Raw genomic sequence first — 20,618 nt, forward strand, 5'->3', positions numbered from 1 at the left:
AGCTAATTGGTCAATAGAATATTGTAGGCCACCTAAAATTCAGCAGAAAAGCCCTCAGGGCAGCTCAAACGGAATCACGACTCGCGGGGGCGTGGTGGTTACAGAAAGTGAGGTGAAACTGGGTCAAGAGGTTTAGCGACGGCAAAACCTGGTTTGAACCAAACCTGGCCAGGGCCTTGACACATTAAGCTTCCTGCCACAGACCTTTTGCTATATGTGTGTGTTCCTGTTGATTTCTTTACTCTATGTCTTTTTAGCTACCCCAAAATCAAAAAAGAAATTAAAGAAACATAATGCGACACAGAATGTTTAAATATTTGAAGCCAGCAGTAACTAGTTATCAATAGGGAAAAGAAAATAGAATAAAAATCAATCTAATAAAATGAGGAATATTTGTTTTGTTGACAGAGAGCTAATGTGAACAGATGTGCGATGTTCATGTTTTGCGGTAAGTGGCTAAAGTCGTAGGGTCGTCATTCACTCTACCAAAGCCTCCCAGATAATAATTTAATTAAAAACTGACAGCGGTCTAAATGTTTTTAAAATATCACCAGAAAAAAAAAATTACCATTGTCAAACCATCACCATTACTCATTAACACAAATATACTAAGAGCCATTAACTCATCTATGCTAAGAAGTTCCGTGTTTGGACTGACCTACTGAGAAATGTTCGACATCCTCACATTCCACCGCTGCAGGCTGCCGTATATGGAGACGGATCCCAGCGAAGAGCACCTCTTCAAGGTTTTTGTGTACACAAGTGAGGGTTTACACATAAATAATGGCAAAAATGTTCAACTGTTTGTGTTCTGCTTCCACTCAGGAAATAAGGAAACAAAAAGGATTCCCAAAGGAGATTTCTGGCTTTGGCTCAACTACATTGGAAAAATACTTTGGAACATGAAGGATATAAGTGTATTACAACACACACACACACAAAAAAAAAAAAAAACATGTTCTCGAGATCAGTTTCAGGGAAATATTTCTCGAGATGGAAATCCATGACAGTTTTTCAGTCACTTTGGCGCATTTCTCGCCTCTCTATGAGCATTTCCACTCTTCATTTCTTTAAGCAATTACCGTAGCCGATGACCTGAAAACACCACGACACTTGCTGATCATCCCTAAAAGGCAAGTATTCACGTCAATGAAAATGTGAGCGTCGTCAAAATGTTTAGTCCTGACGGCAATGTTTGTAAGCAAGAATGACTTTTTCACGGTTTCACAATATGTTTCTCTGTTGGTGTATTCAACGCAGTGGAATCAGATCTTGTGTGGTGTAAATAATCTGTCAATAATCAACACGGAGCCATACACCACTAGCACAGTTGTTTGAGATACAGTTACTGTAAGCTGCAGATTGTTTCCATTCAAATGAATACCAGGGTATATATGTGAAGTATATATGCTTCACATTTTTATTGCATAAAATTTTTTGGTATTTTAATTTGTTCACAACATTGTGCAAAAGCAAAGCACAATCAAATGTACAACAAACACACTTTTGGCTGAAACTGTCGTGCATGGCTATAAATCGGAGAAAGCTGTGGGAATTTGAAAGACATTTTCTAGAAAAAATACAATAAATCAATTAAATCAATTAAATTCACAGATATTCATTAGTGCCATGAATAGGCATTTTGTTTGCAATGCCTAGAAAAATAATAGGACTGCCAGCTTTATAGAGAACGACTCTTCATTCAGAAGTGTAGTTTATGTCGACTGACATCCTATAAGCAAAAGATGATGTTAGAAAGCAGTAGATTATTGAACGGATTTTTGATGATGACGGCGGAAAAAAACTGTACAAAATTCAACATATCTAGTTGTGAGTATTGCATTCTGCAAAATAGTGCAGAAGACATTGAAAGAAAAATTATGATGATGCATAATAGTAAGAATGCTGCTTTGTCTAGCTGTATTGTATACCTCTGTGCCATACAGAGTAAACTCAAACTCACGTCAAGCTTTTGGAAATAAAAAACACATTTCACTTCTATGAAACTCTACTTTGGATGTGGTACAGTACAGACCAAAAGTTTGGACACAATTGAATTCATTTAGAAAGTGTGTCCAAACTTTTGGTCTGTACTGTACATGAAGAAAACAAATAACTTACCATTCTTGAACGCAGTAGGTGAGGAGACAATTTAGTCTTGTGTTTTGTTTTTTCCCGTTCAAGATTGATATTTTTTTTTTCCTCCCTCGAACTGCCAGAAAACAATTAGATGTAAAAAAAAAACAAAAAAAAACAAAAAAAAAAAAACAGAAAAGAAAAGAAACAAAGGTTCAGCAGGTGGAAAACTGTGACATCTAGTGGCATCTAGAGGGAATTGCAAAATCATGGTTGGAACAGCAATGTAGTGCAAACATGAGAAGGACGCTAAAGTGATACCAGTACTCTCTTTCAATGTTTCAATATGATGAAGCACACAACATTTTTGTTTTATACAAAGGTGGAATTATTTGTTGAGCTCTAAAAATTGACATCTGTTTCAATGACGCCTTAAAAATGCTATTATGCAAAGATAAGAAAAGACAGTGTCCCAGGGAAAAGACTTCCGCAAGCAAATTAGTAGCAGGTAATGTATTTAAAAGCATGTAGGAACGTAGCTACTATTCAGAATGTACAAAGTTAGAACTAGACTTCTGTGAAGTCCAAGCATCCCGGGCTGTGCTCCTCATTTTGTTTGATATTCCAAGGTTCATAAGGGGGTTGGGCCCGTTTTCAGTTATTTGTATATGCATGTAGCATCACCATTTTAAAAGGTTTTTGTCTGCAAATGTATCCAAGAGGACCTCTTCGGTGATCTTACTTGGTGTTGTAGACTCAAGTCTTTGTAAAGCTTTTTTTTTTTTTTTTTTTTTACGTTTGGACGGAAGAAAGATTTAAAGACCGGAGAGAGGGTTCACTTCTATTTTCCCGTTTTTGATGATTTAATGTTAGAGTTTGAGTTTGTGGACGAGTCTCTGTCCTTGTCTTGCAGCGTGACTTCCGCGTCTTTGTCCTTGTCCCGGCTGTTCTGGCTGTTCATTCGGCTCTTCCTGGTGGAGTCCAAGCCCGTTCCCTCAAACAAGCGAGCCATGAAAGCCAGACCCTCCCGTCTGATGTAAGACTTTCCTGCGAAGAAGTAGAGCACCGGGTTGACACAGCTGCTGATGAAGGCGATGGTGGAGGAAATGGCACGGAATTTCTTCCATATTTTCTCCAACCTTGTAAGACAAGACATGAACAGACGAGTGAGAGTTGGGAAAGAAGAATGAATTATTAAAAAAAGAGCCAGTCTTCTATACGGCACTTGTTACTCTCTGTATTTTTGTAAAATAATCTGGATATTTTTAATGGCTCAATACCCTGAACCTCAGGACTGGCGTTTCAGTTTGTGAGAACCATCCTTCAAGCCAATCAGTTTCTGTCTCTGTCCTCAGTCCATTCATTGGTACCAAAAAGTGTTAATTTAACCTTGGAGGACGATAGCTCAGTGCTTGTTTGAGTAGTTTTTTTTTTTACTTTTTATTCTAAGATGAGTGCTTTTCCAGATGGGGGAATCACTTACAACATTCTTTTTGGTGAACATTCTGGAAGCAAAGCCGATGCAACCTGAGGGGTACACAAAAACGACACGATAATTAATCTGCTGACTGAACACATTCAAAAATGAACTCCCATATGATGCTCAGAAGAAACGTGACCTACTTGCACCATGTTGATGACGTGGTAGGGTAACCAGAACAGGCAGAAGGTCACCACAATGGCCAGAATGAGCTTTTCGCTGCGGACCCGGCGGCGGAATTTGGTCTGCCGGATCCGTCTGAGGATGCAAATGTAACTGACTAAAATGATTCCGTAAGGTACCACGAAGCCCAACACAATCTCCAGCATGTACTGCAGAACCGCCTGGGACACAGGGGGGCAAAAGAAGGGAGGAATTAAAGAAAGTTCATATGTGTCCACAGAGCTAAAAAGAAAGAAGGGATTGTCCAAACTTACATCTGGGTCTTTGTCGTGGAATGAATCACAAACCGTTTTATTCTCTTTATTACGCCTCGCATCTCGATAGATCAGCGCAGGAATTGAGGCAACCATGACGAACACCCATATGACCGCCAGCACTCGTGTGATTATCCTCTTGCTCGTGATCACGCTGATGCGCTGGGGCCACACTATCGACACCAACCTGTAAATGCTCATCAGCATGATCAGCTGGATGGAGGCGTACATGTTGGCCAAGCAGAGGTAGAACAGAACCTTGCACATCACAGTCCCCATTTTCCACTCCATCATAGCCAGGTAGACGATGAAGAACGGGGTCAGAGCCATCAGGGAGCCGTCCGCGATGGCAAGGTTGAGGATGAGAATGGTCGTGACGGATTGCTTTCGGGCCCGCGCCAGGATGCTCCAGATGACGAAGAGGTTTCCGGGGAGTCCCAACAGAAACACGAGGGAGAGGATGAGCGTGCCCGTCACTGTGGCAGCTTTAGTACTCACAATACTCTCATTGACGGCACAGCTGCTGTTACTGTGGGGCATCTGCATTGCCTGGTAAAGAGGAAAGAGTAATTTGTATTAAGGGTTGTTGCGTTTAATCCTTTCCCATAAAAAAAGGACCACAAATTAGCAGCCACAAGAGCGGGAAAGTTCTTTTATTCCAAAGCGTAGTTCTAAAACAAACACCTTTTCAAAATTGCCTGACAGAAGAACGGGACCTCAATGTTTTTCCTGGTGTGGGCGTGAGATTCACAGGTCTGAACTGCTTGCACTGGCGCATATTAGAGCGGCACAAGTGTGACGGGTTATAACCGGGACTCTTAATTCCTGAACAACGAGACCAGACATGAGCAGAGCGCACCACTTACAACAGCTGCTTTCAGGACTGGAGTCATGATTTTACAGCAAGACTTTTATTTGCATGCCTGATGGGGCAAAACCTTTTGCATCATTAAAACTCTGATGCAACGCTTCAACTCAACAGTTTACAGCAGGGGTGTCAAACTCCAGTCCTGGAGGGCCAGTGTCCTGCAACTTTTAGATGTGCCACTGTTGGACCACACCTGAATAGAATAATTAGGTCATTAGCAAGGCTGTGGAGAACTGCTCTACACAAGGAGCAGGTAATTAAGCCATTTCATTCCAAAGTTTTGCACCTGTAGCACATCTAAAAACAGTAGGACTTGAGGACTGGACTTTGACACCTGTGGTTTACAGGAAAAGGAGGAGAAAAGAAAAAGCAACACCATGGCATATGACAATATTTCATCTTGCAAAAATGGAAAAGAGCACGTCTGCATAATTTTGAGGTCTTCTAATAATGCATGTTCTGGATCTGCTCAGGCTGATTTTCCTACTTTCATGTGGTTAAGGTGTAGAACAGGGGTGCTAAAACTTTTCAAGACCAAGATCTACTTTTTCTCTCGCCAGCTGGCTGAGAGCTACCTCATGACACGAAGACTTAAAAATTGTAAATTAAACTCTATTGACTTAAGTTATATGCAAATATACATCAGTTATAGCAGGAATAATAAAGGGACAGAAAACCTAACGCAGTATCTTCCTTTCTCAGTGAGATTCTGACACTGGGAGGAGGTTACTGGTTGCAAACCTGAGGCCAGCAGGTGTCAGTCAGTTATGATAGATCTGAAATGTGGTTTGATGACCTGAATATGAGAAGCTGCAGACCGATAGGAGGAACCAAAGAGCTCTGTAAAGGTAAAGGCAAATCTTCTGAAGCTGGGATATAATTAATTTAATTTCACATAATTATCGCGGTAGAAGCCATTTGTTTGTTTAAAATTTTATTAAATATATTTGTTCTATTTGATGTTTGTTGTGAATGACGTAAACTCACAAACGAAGGAGGTAATTAGTCCAACGTTTAGAAACTACGGCGGCTGTAATGCGCCACAGCAAAGGAAAACAAAGGTAAAATAACCCGAACAGGTGATCAACTCAAAACCACTCGTACTTTTTTACTCTTTCTCTCTGCTCTGCTCGTCAGTCGGTCTTTGAGTCGCCTTTATTTTTTATTTTATTTTTTTGTTAATGGATCTTAAACACACTGAATTGCGCAACACCTTGTTGAAACAATAATTACTGAATATAAATTTGAACAAGTCTTGTTGATTTATGTATTTATTTATTAATTTTTATTCTTTAATGAAGCTACAAACATTTAGGATCTTAGTGAATATTTTTTGGTCTCAGCGTCCTGGAAGGGTTCGGTTTGTCACCTTACTGCCGAGATCGACTCAAAGGCGCCCCTGGTGTAGAGCCTAGGGTACTACACTGCTGCATGCATTCTAGTGAGAATAAAGTAGCTAAGTGATCAGCTTATTTACAAAGTGCAACAATAAAATGAGTTACAGTGTCTTGCAAAAGTATTCATACACTTTGAATTTTCCATATTTTCTCACATTAAAACCACAAACATGAATATGTTTCACTGGAATTGTATGTGAGAGGCCAACACAAAGTGGTGTACAATTGTAAAGTGGAAAGAAAGTTATACGTGATTCTAAAGATTATTTTACAAATAGGAAGCTGAAAACTGCGGAGTTCAAAAGTCAGTACTGTGTTGAGCCACCTTTTGCTTCAGTTCCAGCTTCAAGTCTTTTAGTTTTTATCTAGTTTGCACACTTTTGTTCAAAAACAGCTCCGGCCCAGTAAGATTAGATGAAGAGCGTATGTAAACAGCAGCTTTCAGATCTTGCCACGGGTTCTCAATTAGGTTAAAGTCTGGACTCTGACTGGACCATTCTTACACACGAATAACGTTTTGCTTTAAACAGACTCAAAGCGATTTTCTTCCATGGTTGCCCTGTGTTTGGCTCCATTCATCATCCCATCAGCACCGACCATCTTGGTTTTCTCGTCCAGTGCATGACTAACAGTTTTACCGTGAACAGATTCCTCCACCTGAGCTGTGGATCTCTGCATCTGGTCCAGGAAGTTTGGCTGAACAGCCTCGTCTCGATGGGCTTACAGTTGTGCTGCACTCTTTCTGTTTCTGGGTAACGATCTGAACGGAGCTCTGTTCAAACCTCAAGGCATCTTTTTATAGATTTAAACGTCTCCACGTTTCTCCCAGACCTGTTTGATTTGTTCCTTGGACTCCATTATGCCGTTTGCTCCCCGATATTCTCTTAACCTTTTAAGAGGTTAATCCAGAGCGGCTGGATTTGCAGCAGTCGTCAAGCGACTTCTGAAACTTAGAGAAACTGCAACAGTAGTGAAAGCTGCCATCTGAGCTGATAAAACGCTTGGCTTAAAACTAAATAGTTATTTAATGAGACCACTTTAGATAGGTTAGGCACTGCTTCATATAAAACAGGAATAACCTGTTAGTGCAGCCTAAGAACCTAAGAGCTTCTTTCCAAAGTAATGTTGTTGTCAAGGAACCAGACTCACCGGCAGCCTTAATATTAGTCATAATCTCATGACTTTACTCTCGTAATACAACGACTTTATTCTTATTTATTTAGGGATGTCATGCACACGTATGAAGTCTTTTTGACAAAGTGAAGGAAAAAAACAATATGTAGAACAGAACAGAATAATCCTTCATCGTCCGTCAGTGGGAAAGAAACAAGCATTAAACAAAAAAACAAATTTGCAGCATAAGAAATATACGGTAGAAAACTACCATACTGAGAAAAACAAAACTAAATGAAAAAAATTTTAAAAAAACATGCAGGTGATTAGGAAAATGGAACGCTTTATATTTGTAAAATTCAACTGTAGAATAAGTCAATTTAAAGGTGTGGAAAAAAACCAAAGACAAACTTTGATTCATTCTCAGCACTCGGTCTGGTACGTGCCACATCTTGACTTGACAATATTTGCCAACTGCCTGGCAGAAGTTCTTCAAATCAATCAGATCTTACAGCTTCAGGTGAGCGTGAAGATTTTTGATTATTTCTTAATCAAAAATAGTTGTGGCCACTAGCTAGGGAATTCCAAAACGCTTTTTTTTTTTTTTTTTTTTTTTTTACAACTCATCCAATGATTCATTTACTGATTTGAACAGCTGCTTGGTCTCACTTCTTTTTCTAAGCTAAATCTTCTAAAACTCAAATTTAAGGTTTTAGGCCAACACTGATTGGAATTAACAACTCAAAACTATCTGAAGAAAAGTGACTCAAATGCATCATATTTATTTATTTATTTATTTATTTATTTATTTATTTATTTATTTATTTATTTATTTATTTATTTATTTATTTAGGATAAAGTCATTCTCTCTACCTGCAAAAGTTCCTGCAGCAACCTTTTGCTTTCTGTATCATTTCTGCCAGCACTTTCTTTTTCTGCCAGTTCACACCGAGATCTCGTTCAACCGGCTTCGTCGATTTTCTGATTAATCGTCATTATCACAGATGATCATGGGAGCAAATTGCTGTATTGTAGGTTTTAAAAGACAGACGAGCGCATTTCAAGCGCACACAGAGACGCAAATGCACCCGAGAGAGATTTATTGCAATTCATTTTCCAACAAGTCCCTGCAGGATGCACGCCTTCAAATAGGATTCCTTGGCGTTAAAGTAAAGTTTCAAGTGATGAGTGACAACAGAAAGTCTGTTGAGCAAGTTGTCAGTCCCGCTTCTAGTCCTGTCAGCCCTATTGCACACTTGCTATTGCTATCGTTTCCCCGCCATCAGTTGTACAAACAAATCAGTGCAACCTGAATGACTCAGAAGGTGTGTTTGTGTGCACAGTGACACAAAGACATGCCTTCAGAGTCACAGCTGCTGCACCTATGGAGGAAAATCTACACTTAACCAGAAACTACACCTCACGTGGAGAACATAGCGACGCAGATTTAGCTGGCCAGGATTTGTTTGGATTTTTTTTCCTTTTTTTAAGTTCTTCATAAAGCATCAAATACTAAAATGTTGCGCAATCAAAAACTAAACTTTGACATTTCTTTGCAAATATCACAGCATTCATAGTTCATAGCATAACAGCATCCGAGCACGTCTCGGGTTCTTATCCACGCGTGAAAAACAGACGTGTAACTCACCGAGTGAGAGGACCCCATGAGCACAGGTGAAGCGCGACTGGTTCCCTTTCAGGTGGGACACTCGTCCTCCTCTCCTTTTTACCTTTCCTTTTGCCCACGTTTTCCAACCCACCCACCTCCTCTCTGTTCTCTTCTCCCCGTGTCTCACGCCATAGGTTTGCTCGTCTTGCTTCGACACGTTTTAACTGAGGATGGGTGTGTCCGTAGTAACCCGGCCTGCTCCCGTCTGCCTTGACAGTCTGATAATGTTCACACATGTATCAGAACATATTTCTACAGTTACCTGTTCGAAGCCGTGACTTAACAGTTAACTGGAATTCCTCCTGTCAATCGATTTCAGCCAGGGGCGCAACTACATATTTATGAGGGGGATGCGAACATCTCACCGGCGGCCCCCAATTGCCTGTGGGGCTGCAGATCTGAGGCTTTTTGTTAGCACGTTTTCTATCATTCTTACAGCTTGATAGCAAGCCTTATCCAAACTGGCAACCCACATTAATAAAATGGTGCAATAATATTGCATAGGTTTAAGCACAAACCTGCGTGCGTTTTTTTTTTAAGATATAAACACACACATCTGAGACATCAATAAACCTTCTGAGCTGCATCGTTGGAGTCGTCTTCTTCCTTCTGACAGAGGAAGATTCGATTGATGAAATATCTAGAATTAGCGCCTGTCAGACGCACACAGTCTTCTACACAGGTCTTAAATTTTATTCATGGTGGTCTTAAGAAGCCTTAAATGTGAGTTTATGAAACCTGTAGAATCTCTTATCAAATATATTGCTAATATTTGCATACTGTAGATCTATAAACACCATATCAAAGTTCCAGATAGTGAATTGGTGAATATATGTGGGTAAAATAATTTGAAACAAGATGATAAAATAATTTGGTATGTACTTGATGTGTTTTTTTTAATATGAATCCATTTGACCAATCTAGATTGTTGTGATCTGACTTGCTTTGGTTCCAGGGCAACAAGGCCTGGGTGTCTGTGCCCAGAGGAAAGGGAATCCGTCTGACCATTGCAGAGGAGAGAGACAAGAGGCTGGCTGCCAAACAGGGCAGCAGTTAAAGTGGCCCCTAAACAGACAGCCTGACCCTGGTTTTCAAATAAAATCTTATTTACAAAAGAATTATTGTTTTTGTGTGGTACTTTACATGAGGTAAAAATCAAATCAAATTTTATTTGTATAGCACATTTCAGCTGCAAGGCATTTCAAAGTGCTTTACATCAAATCAAACACAGAAACACAAAGTCATCAAGTGGGGTTCTTGCTTTTGCATCCATAAAAGGTTAACCGGTTTCACTCCTACTGTGTTATATGGAACGAGCCTCGTTCGAGCCCAGAGCCTTTCAACGGGCTTCCGGCACGAGGCTCCCTAAACCTCTTTCACAGAATCTCGCTCTGGGACTCCGTCGTCCCTCATGGATTTTTATTTCATTTTTTTCCGTTATTTCTCCAAAGAGTTTTTGCAGTGCTAGTGGTTCATATTTTTGTGACAGTAGGCAAACAGGAGAGGGGGAAAGACATGCGGCAAAGGTTGTCGGGACCGGGAGTCGAACCCGCGACGTCCGCATCTCGGACTAAGGCCTCCAATCGTGGGTCATGCTAACCCGCTGCGCCACCACAGCATATCATCCAAGAATGTCCAAGGAGTCGTTGGTGGACGGTGATGTCGAGAGCAGGAAGGATCTCCAGTATTCAATCTCCCAACAAATCTGAAGAAGACTGTGACTGAAGACAGTGTTGCTGTTTGATATTTTGATGATCATGTAACATGTCCTAAGAAGCAATGCCTCAACGAAAAGAAAGGAAAAAAAACATGAACAAAAGTCTACAGAAAAAATAAATCACAGCCACCCCAACAACACGTCCCCCCTCCATCCAATACAGGAAGGTGAGGGGGTGCTGGTTAGTGTGGCAGAGTTCTCAAACGTCACGACTCATTGTGTGATGTCACGACTAATCAGGCTTGTGATGTCATCGTCACTGTTCTTCATATGTAACAAACTTCTACCTTCTGGTCATTGTTTGCTACACTACTGACCAGTTCAGACGTACGCAAAGCGCAAATCTACTTCGATATTTTTGGAGATCAAGATGTCTTACCAAAGACCACAATACTACAACAGCGGGTCAAGATCCCATTCGAGATCCCAGTCAAGGAGATGGAGAAGTGAACAAATTCACCAAGGCTGGAATGAGAACAAACCATCTGTCAATGAGCTCCAGAGAGAGATCCAGAGACTTGGATCTCTCCTGGAAATGGAGAGAGCTAAATGGTTCCATGAGAACCAAAAGGTTGTCAATCTGGAGAAGGAACTGAGAGCAGCAAAATCTGAGCTGGAGAAGCAGAAAAACCCCAAGGAGGTTTTTGTCAACAAGGGGAAAGAGATTAAGAGAACACTGCTGGCTGTAGAAAAGTTCACCAATTCAGAAACTCTCAGCCCTGCTGCTGCTGCTTCAAATGTGCACAGCGAAATAAAACGGAAGAGGAAAAATCTGCTGCAGCAGGAGTTTGAGGAACTGCAGGCCTCTCACAATGCCAGCAAGAAAACATTTCTGTCTCAGATCCAGGCAGAAAAGGAAAACAGTGACGCCCTCAAACAAGAGCTGGAGAAACTTAAGACTAAATATGAGGAGCTTCAGTCTAAATATGAAGTCAAGATTCATGAGATAGATCAGATGAAGGTTTCCTACCATCAACTTCAGGTTTCATATGAAGGAGACGTTTCTGCTCTGAGAGAGCAAGCAGAAGCAATTCTTTCACAGAATTCGATGAGGGACCTAAAAATTATCAACGACCTTGGAACTGAGAAGGACAATCTTCAAAATCAACTTTCTGCTTTCCAGCAAATGTTTTCAGCCCGTGAGCTCAACCACCAAACGGAGCTGGAAAATCTGCGAAAGGAGCTCAGAGAGAGAGAGGAACCAGGACCTCCAAGAAGGAAAGTGGCCAGGCGTCAGGTAAGACATGGGGAAAACAACACAACCCCTAAAAACATCATCCCTGACCCGTCATCCATGGATCTGGACTTCCTCTTAGAGGAAACCCTGTCTGAGGATTGTTAGGTACCTCATGCATCTCCTGAGGAGGTGAATGATTTTGTAGAGGAGATGCTGAGGGATTCACACATTCTGTATCAGAATCCCACGGTAGTGAAAAACCTCCGTCTGAAAACTCGGGTTAGAAAACATCGGAAGTCCAGATCCTGAACCTGTGGAGGTCAAGAGGTTCCTCAACAAGTGTGGAAAAGACACTGCACTCTCTGGGTCTCAAGAATCAGAAACAATGGGACAAATGCAAAGAGGCTACTAAAACAAGCAGAACCCTTTCAAAACCCTCCAAATATTTATCAAATTATGCACCAAAAAAAATAAATAAATAACCACATGGCTTAGCTGCAGCCACACAGAAAAGAGGTGGCAGTTCTTAACTGGGCGCCTCTTTCTGTAGGTTGTAGGTTCTCCCTGTGTTATTGTGGGTTTTCTCCGGGTGCTCCAGTTCCCACACTTAAATTAGGTAAATTGGCCAATATAAAGGATGTGCTAAAGAAAGGGCTTATTGATTTCAAAAACTGCTAAATGGCTCATATTTGATGTGCCATTTAAAGACACTGCAGCTCATACCTGGAATTGTTTGCAAAACTGGAATCTCCAGATACAGTTGCAGTCAAATTGAGCTTCTTTATACATATTTTACAAGGAGGTTCCTGCTTGACTCTCCTAATTATTCTCTACATGCCGAATTTGAGCTGCTACCTTCAGGCAGCCCAAATAAAGAAAAGGTTGATAGGAAACGCTTTTATTAAGCAGACCATTTCATAAATTGTAAATATAATTGGAGTTGATTTTGATCTTCAGTTTTTAATTGATATTTGTACATAGGTTTTTTTTACATAATATATATATATATATATATATAAAAATAAAAAATAAATATATTTATATAATCTGCAATTACATATTACATATGTAATTGCAGATTATATAAATATATCGACCTATGTATACATGTATGTATGGTACATGTATACATATATACACAATATGTGTATGTGTATATATACACACATACATATACATGTATGAGTATATATATATATATATATATCTGCATATATACACTCTTTGGGGCCTCCACTAGTGAGAGGGACACATCTTTCAGAGGGCTATTCAGTGATTTATCTTTCTCTCTCATCTCTCCTTAGTAGCTGAAAATGCACCTTATCAATAACAGCCACAGTACAGAACCAGGGAACCGACTTTAGTTGTTAACACTTTATATTCACCGAATTTAAATTTTTAGCTGCCAAACTCTGGTTGACGCAATAACCCTTAAATATCTGGGCTGATGTGAACAAGTAATGTTTGCTTCTACCTTGTCTTACTCTGTCACTTTCCCCTCAGACAGATGAATGTTATTAAGTTTCTGATAACAACACTTCAATACATTACCAATAATCATGATTACATAACACCTTCAAACTTGATGAAAAAATATGTTTATTTCCCCAAGATCAAATTTTACATGCTGATTCTTCTCTTGTGACAAATTGATGCCGATGGATTTTGCAAGAATGAATGGATGAAAGAATGGAGGAAATGTTGGCGAATTCAGAACACATCAGACCAAGTGAAAGTACTTCCTCGTATTTTCCCTCCACCACAGAGTTTAATTACTCCTCCTGTTTCACCTGTAGCTTTGGAGGCTTTCCAAGTTCTTGACAGAAATTACACGGAATTATTTTTGCCACACCTGCAAACCGCTACTCACAAACGCTGTCAGGATTGTTATTAAGGTGGTTCTATTTCTATACTAGTTCATGTCCTTGTTCTAATTCAATTTGGCCAGCTGTCCAAATACTCCAGTATCATACCACTTATAGTCCAAACCAATACCAGGATGAAGAGGCTCAGTGAACGTGGTCCGGACTTCAAAGATTTGCAGCATTTGGTCGGAAGCTTGATAAAAACTCAGAATTCCTGCCTGGTAATCCAGGAACACGCCGATCTTTTTGGAGCAAGAGCCTGCTACTTTCACATTGACGTCATTGTGTCGAAACCTCAGGGTGTCTCCTGAGCACTCTAGAGCCCAAGACTTGTCGTTTCTCCCAAACTCTGACTCGTCCGACGTTCGGTTGGCGTTTCGGTAAGCTACGGCCGCAGAGAGGGTGCGCGCGTGCCACTCCACCTCCCAGTAACACTGCTCTGTTAAAGCCTCTTTGCAGAGGACCTGTGGGAACTTTATAAATCTGTTTGGATGAGAAGGAGAGGAGATGGGTGAAGGCCTCAATATACGGTTGTCGTCCATCAGGATGAGGTTAGGGTAGTTTGACGTGTCATCCAGGGTGAGGGGACGCCAATCTGCCAAGCAAAGCAGAAGTAGAGTCACCACAGTAATAATTATGACTATATTTGTGACCATTAAAGAAAGATATCTGTAGTTTGATTTCTTACAACGCAGAAACTCCTCTCTGCTGTTGGGTGCAGGCGGAAGGGAGAAGTCAACGTAAGAGACTGTGAGAAGACACAACAGTACTTTTTAAGCGGCACTGGAAGAAAGCAAATCTTAGACACACAGGAAGTCTACTTACCCGTAGTTGAGATCTTGCGCCACGACTCCTTCAGCAAAACGTCTGCTTTAGCTTTCAGCTCAGTCACACAGGCAGTCACGTCTGTGAAAGAACGTGGCGGACCGACACCCGGCGCAAAGTCTTGAAATGCAACGGAAATGGAGTTAAGCTGAAATGATATAGAGAAAGCAATTAACACTATCCAGGTAGAAACCAGCCTCTTGTTCTACCTTTTGTCTAGTACAGAGAGTCTGGATCCTCGGCGACTGAGAAACGATTCCTAGCTGGAGGCAAGGATTCTGTTGTCCGTGTCTTAAATTTGACCCAATTGCTAACGTTTGGCCGTGATGTATGTAATGCGCCAGTTCGACACGATGAAGCTTACCGTCAACAACCATCCTCCACTGTGAATTGAAATTTACCGAGCCGAATAAGACGGCTGTTAATGTTAATTCAATATTTGGAAGAGTGGCCAACACGGACGTAAGGGGTTCCTTCACTTCCTCTAACGCCACTGCCAAACTACAGGCAGACTACAATTCTAGAACAGCGCAAAAAACTTCTCCTTCTGTTCTGTAGAAATCCAGCACAATGGGAGAAAGCCCAGACAGAGCAGGGAGAGGAAATGAGAATCAAACAGAATTGTGTAGGACAGAAATGGCCAGGCTGCAAGTTAAAACAGTTGCTCTTTTATATCCTTAGGGAGGCAAAAATATTATTTGAAAAAGTCAACACTCATTGTGAGTGTTCATTGTAATCACAGAGGTATCATTTTGATTTACCGGCACATATTTAAAAAAAAAACAAATAGCATCTAAAAGATGACATGTACCCTTTTTTATTACCACTGAAAAAAAATCTTTGTTGCCATGACAGTAACCAAACCCCAATTTCTGGCCAGTTTGTTCACTTTACTACTTATATATTTTTTCATGTGTATCTTGGTTGATACAAGTCTTTAATGTTGGAAGACATCCTTGCCATCACCCTAATCTTTACCTTTCACCATATATTCTCAAGCAGATTTAAGTCAAGGTTCTGGCTCAGCCGCTCCAAAACAAGTCGTTACTTGTCTTCCAGGTGCCTTTGTTGTAGAGAAAATCCCTCATTTCTGATTTGTCTCCCTTTAATTTGTACAGAATGATTAGGTGGCATTAGAAAATGGAAAAATGCTAAAGTGTCATTACAAATTAATACACATACACACACAAAAACGGAAGCATAAAGAAAGCCTAAATTCTTTCAAATGTTTTGACGTGCTAAACAGGCCAACGGAGCATGGCACCCTGCTGGGAGTTCGTTGGTGAGCCGGCTTTATTCAAGTCAGAAGGGGAAAAAAAAGAACTTCAGCAAGTGCACACAGGCCCGAACGCCGTCTATACCTGTGTCAGGGGGACGACGTCACCGCTGCTTGAAAGCCGCAGCAGTTGAGCGTCCCTCCCTCTCAGCTCGCCGAGCTCCTTCTCCAGCTGCTGCTTCAGCTGCCCGGCCTGAGCGAGGGCGCTCCTCTCCTGGGCCTCGATCAGCTGCTCCAGCTTACTGCGCCTGTTCTGCACGGACGAGATCAGCTCGGAGAACGCCTCGGCGCAGCCTGCCTTGGAGGTCTGGGCGCTGCTCTGTCGGGACAAACGCGGCTGTTATTAAAGTGCGGTTACATTCATAAAAGCTACGCTGGATTCCCTTCCGGGGGAATCAATCAAACCTGCGGTTATTCTTTGCGCAAGTTAAAATGACACTCCTTTGATGGTTTGCTCATCTTTCGCCAGCAAATATTGCATGGCCCCAGTGTTATGTTTTGGGTTTGCTTTAATAAATGAGCTACAGTTGCAATTCTTTAAAACTCAAATTGGATAGCAGGTTGGATCAACTCTTGTTGATTACATTACAGTCTCTAAATGGTTGAGAAGAATTTCGAGAGTTTTTCTGCTCTCAACGACTCTCTCCAACCATGTAGGATTTCTCTCTGCTGCCATCAAGTGGCGGAAAGCAGACATTGTTACCTGTTAGACTCGATCTGGCACCGAATCAGACAAACTAAATACCCAATTACATTCCAGCTGACAGTTTTCAGCAATACATCACTGAGTCACGTCCGGGGGAGACGTGCTGTTCCTGCTTCGATCTTTGATCCGTACATTTCACAATAAAGATCAGTGTTTCTGTTACAGTTCTTTAACAGCGCATTCAGTTTTACTGGTTACACCTCTTGAAACAAACAAACAATAAAAAAAGTCTATTTTAATTGTTTTGGTTTTTTATTAGGCTATACCTTAACATTTTTCTCTGCTTGTATGATCGTCTCCAGCTCTTCTTCTCTTTGCTGGACTTTCTCTTGCACTTGCTTTCGAAGTTTCTCCAGCCGCTCCTGGAAGAAACCAGAAGGCTCCCACTGAATACCATTTGAATTGAACTGGGACACTTTAATCACACCATTTGTTTTCACCTTCGTTGTCTCCTTTAGCTCCAAAACAGACACAAACTTGTGACCTTTATGTTTGTCCACCGTGCACTCGGTGCAGATGAGCTGCCCGTCCGTCTGGCAGCAGAGATCCAACAACTTCCGATGCTCGGCGCACACCTTGTCCCCTACTGGCACCGTAGCTGAGATCAGTTCATGCTTCTGCAACACGGGGACGGTGTAGTGAGGCTCAGCATGTTCGTCGCAGTAAGACGCCAAGCACGTCAAGCAGGACTTGGTGGCTCTGTTTCGTCCGAGGCTGCAAAAGTCGCAGGCGACGTCTGGCGGGGCGGCCAGGGTCAGAGACGGAGGCGGCGGTTGGGGATAACTCATCCTCAGCCTCTCCACAACCTGAAGAAGCAGGAAGGGAAGTCAGTTTGGACCAGGCAAGTGATAAAATTTGATTCTTAAGATACCCCTAAGAGATCTTCATAACATCACCTTCGTAAGATCTGCACAGCGCAGTTGGAGTCCAAACGTTTTGATAATTGAAGTTAAAAGTATGTCATAGATCCGAAACTAGACAAACTGTGTTTTCCACATTTTCCTGATTAAAATCCACTTTGGATCAGATTCAGAACTTTCGAAAAATACTTTTTCAGCAACAAAAACACAATTTGGGTAAGTGTTTCTTTGGGGAAAGAAAAACTCACTGTATTTACACCAATTTAATAAATAACCTGAAAGCATTTTGCAGCACACCAAAGTCTATCTTGAATAAAAGTCACCGGAAAGACGTGCTTCTATTTGCTATGAAAGTGAAGAGAATTCAAAAAGCTTGGTTGCTAGAAGACGAACACTTTGTGTTGTACTTAACATTTTCCTTAGACAATCTTAAAATTTCCGTTATAAATTTCTGTCCGTCTGTATAGTTAACCAATGGTGTCGTGCCAAATTAGTATTTTCCACGAATTGTAGTCAGGAATCAAAATCAGCCCAGAGGCTGCAAATAGCCCTTGCAGGGGACTGTGGATATCCCTGATTTAGACGGTGCAGAGGCCCCCCTCACCTCAGCCAGCATGTTGTTTCTCTTCAGGACAGGCCTGGGATGGAAGGTCTCCCTGCACTGGGGGCAGCTGTATTCCCCCCCCTCACCCTGCCTGTCCCAGCAGCTCTCGATGCAGCCTCGGCAGTAACTGTGTCCGCAGTGGACGGTGACGGGTTCCTTCAGCAGACCCAGACAGACCGAGCAGCAGAACTGCTGACGGTCCAGACTGACTTCATACCGGCTGTCCTGCAGATCGTCCTCCTTACCGGCCATTCAGCTAAAAACGATGGCAACACTAGAGGAGCGGATCAGAGAGGTTTTCACAGCTTTGAATTGCCGGAGGAATAAATGGCGATGAGTAGAGAGGTTTCAATGTCCGAACTGCAATAACCATTTACTGGTTGTGCTGATAAAGTGTGCTGGGCTGATGGAGGCATTGCAAGAGTAATCAGTCTTAAGATAATGTTGATCATAAACGACTTCAGGGGAGATACATAGAACAAATACAGCACAGCACATAAAGTTGAGACAGTAAAACATATTCTGATAAGTTATGCTTCGATTTTCTGATTCTGCATGACCAAGCAGATTCTGAAATGTTTTTTTTTTAATTATTATTATTTATGAGCTACTTGCTGATTCACAGTTATGAAATTTAAACGCTGACAAATTCCTTGAAGGCATTCCAAACTACACCCATGTTTTGGTCTGTATGTGCTCAAAGGAAATGTGATTTATTTATTTTTTCAGCATAAGTTTTTCAACAAAATTCAAATGGCATAGAAAAAAATGTGTAGGACATCGCTAGAAAACCTGGAGTCCTTAAATGATGGGAATGAAGCAAAGCTCCTGATAGCCATTCCTTTAGTTAAACTGGTAAAAGAAATTTGTGTCTCGTTTGGGCATCTTTATGCAAAACAACAACTGTTGTCTATGGTCGATTTTACAGTCTGCTAACTTTGCCCAGAGCTCCACCTACAAAAAAAAATCCCTTTAAGGTTAATGATAGGAAAGTGAATTCCCATTATTACAGTACATCACTTTGTTTTTCTATATAAAACTGAATCAGAATTTTAATGTGCATTGTGATTGGGCGTTATGAGATATATAATGTTGACAATGTATTTCAAAGCACTGATTGTTTTGTACAGAGCCCTGTTTAGCGGTGACATACCTGTATAAACCAAACTATGCTCACTATAATTGCTAAATTTCAGACTTACAGCAGAAGTGGACTGAACATTTCCAAAAGTGTACATCTGAGTAATACACCAATATCACTCAGACAGATAATAAAGTATATTTTAACATTTGTCCCAGCTTAATAACTGATCACACACCGCTCTTTACCTAATCTTACTACTTAAACTATGGTGTTTACACCAACTTCAGCATCATTCTCTAGTTCTGTGTTACGCAGTGGCTTTTGTTCCAGCAGCACAATCAGGAACTGCGGCTGATATTTTTGGATGGTAGCTATTCTTGCATTGAATTGCTCTTTGTTTACCATCCTGTCAGCTGCTCTTTGTCGTATTTGGCCGGTGTTATGCCGAGAAACGCATGCCTGCCGAGAATTGCATCCCCTGTCGCGGGAGCGCGCATCGCTCTAAACTCTCGCATTTTAATGAGGAAACGGACTGAAATATGACCGAAGACGAAACTTTTAAAGATATTCGTAACATTATCACGTTTCTTAACGATGTAAGCCTTAAAACGGTGGGTTTTATATCGCAGATACACATTTATTGAGACAAATGAGTCGAAAGAGTAATGTTAGTCGGCAGAGTAATGTTATATTAAAACCTGCACAAACGGAGCACTAACGATCTAGCCCACTTTGGTTTGTTTTGGAGCGATATGGGGGGGATGGTGACGTCATCGGCCAAAATTAGAACTTTTAATATCTCGAAAACGAAAGCTGTACAAACAAAAATTTCAACGGCACAAACCTGCACAAACGGAGCACTAACGATCTAGCCCACTTTGGTTTGTTTTGGAGCGATATGGGGGGATGGTGAACTCTAGATGACCTAAGAAATAATTTTTAATATCTCAGAAACCAAAACTGCACAAACGAAAATTTCAACTGCACAAACCTGCACAAACGGAGCACTAACCATTCAGACTGCTGAATTTTTTGACGTGGGTGGGGTGTCAGCTTCACGCAGCTATTCTCGGCAGGCATGCATTTCTCGGCATAACAACGGTAGAGTTAAGTTTCACTTTCCAGAGAAATCTCCCGTTCCCATTTGTCCAAATTCACTTACACACGTCAATACTATTAACAGTTTGCACAATAATAGCTTCTTCTAGCACTTTTCTTTCTTTTGCAGTCGTGCACGTTTTAAAACGAAACTGTAGTTCCACTTACTCAAGCTTCTTACACAAGGTGTCAATGTAACGACGACACAAACAAGAACAAGCAGTGAAGCCGCATCTTACTTTACCTGTCCGACTTTTGAAGGCTACGCTGTGAACGTCAGCAGCCACTTTTGTCAGCGAATGAACCGCAGTCTCCTCCGCAGGGCCGTAGAAACAAAGTCAGTGTTGCCAAAAAATGGGCGGGTTT

The 20,618-nt window shown here is 41.3% G+C and overlaps 2 protein-coding genes across 4 annotated transcripts; both read right to left on the reverse strand.

The window, feature by feature from the left end:
- Positions 1-2,843: 2,843 nt before the first annotated feature.
- On the reverse strand, positions 2,844-9,180 carry ltb4r2a (leukotriene B4 receptor 2a). Its single transcript, XM_044096914.1, has 5 exons — positions 9,020-9,180; positions 3,994-4,542; positions 3,700-3,900; positions 3,560-3,603; positions 2,844-3,215 (listed from the first exon to the last, which is right to left on the reverse strand). Exons 1-5 carry the CDS (start codon positions 9,035-9,037, stop codon positions 2,918-2,920), a joined length of 1,110 nt encoding a protein of 369 aa, XP_043952849.1. The 5' UTR covers positions 9,038-9,180; the 3' UTR covers positions 2,844-2,917.
- Positions 9,181-13,135: 3,955 nt separating this feature from the next.
- Positions 13,136-20,587, reverse strand: LOC122819863 (tripartite motif-containing protein 16-like). Of its 3 annotated transcripts, none has more exons than XM_044096884.1 (8): positions 20,497-20,587; positions 18,071-18,344; positions 17,047-17,412; positions 16,873-16,968; positions 15,986-16,219; positions 14,625-14,772; positions 14,488-14,547; positions 13,136-14,394 (listed from the first exon to the last, which is right to left on the reverse strand). In XM_044096884.1, exons 2-8 carry the CDS (start codon positions 18,320-18,322, stop codon positions 13,865-13,867), a joined length of 1,686 nt encoding a protein of 561 aa, XP_043952819.1. In that variant the 5' UTR covers positions 18,323-18,344; positions 20,497-20,587; the 3' UTR covers positions 13,136-13,864. The 3 variants fall into 3 exon arrangements, with proteins under 3 accessions (XP_043952819.1, XP_043952820.1, XP_043952822.1); XM_044096885.1 differs by lacking the exon at positions 20,497-20,587 and adding an exon at positions 20,421-20,489; XM_044096887.1 differs by lacking the exon at positions 18,071-18,344 and having other exon boundaries at positions 20,497-20,564.
- Between the last annotated feature and the right edge of the window lie 31 nt (positions 20,588-20,618).

This window comes from Gambusia affinis, linkage group LG18, assembly GCF_019740435.1.
Source record: "Gambusia affinis linkage group LG18, SWU_Gaff_1.0, whole genome shotgun sequence".
NCBI lineage: Eukaryota > Metazoa > Chordata > Actinopteri > Cyprinodontiformes > Poeciliidae > Gambusia > Gambusia affinis.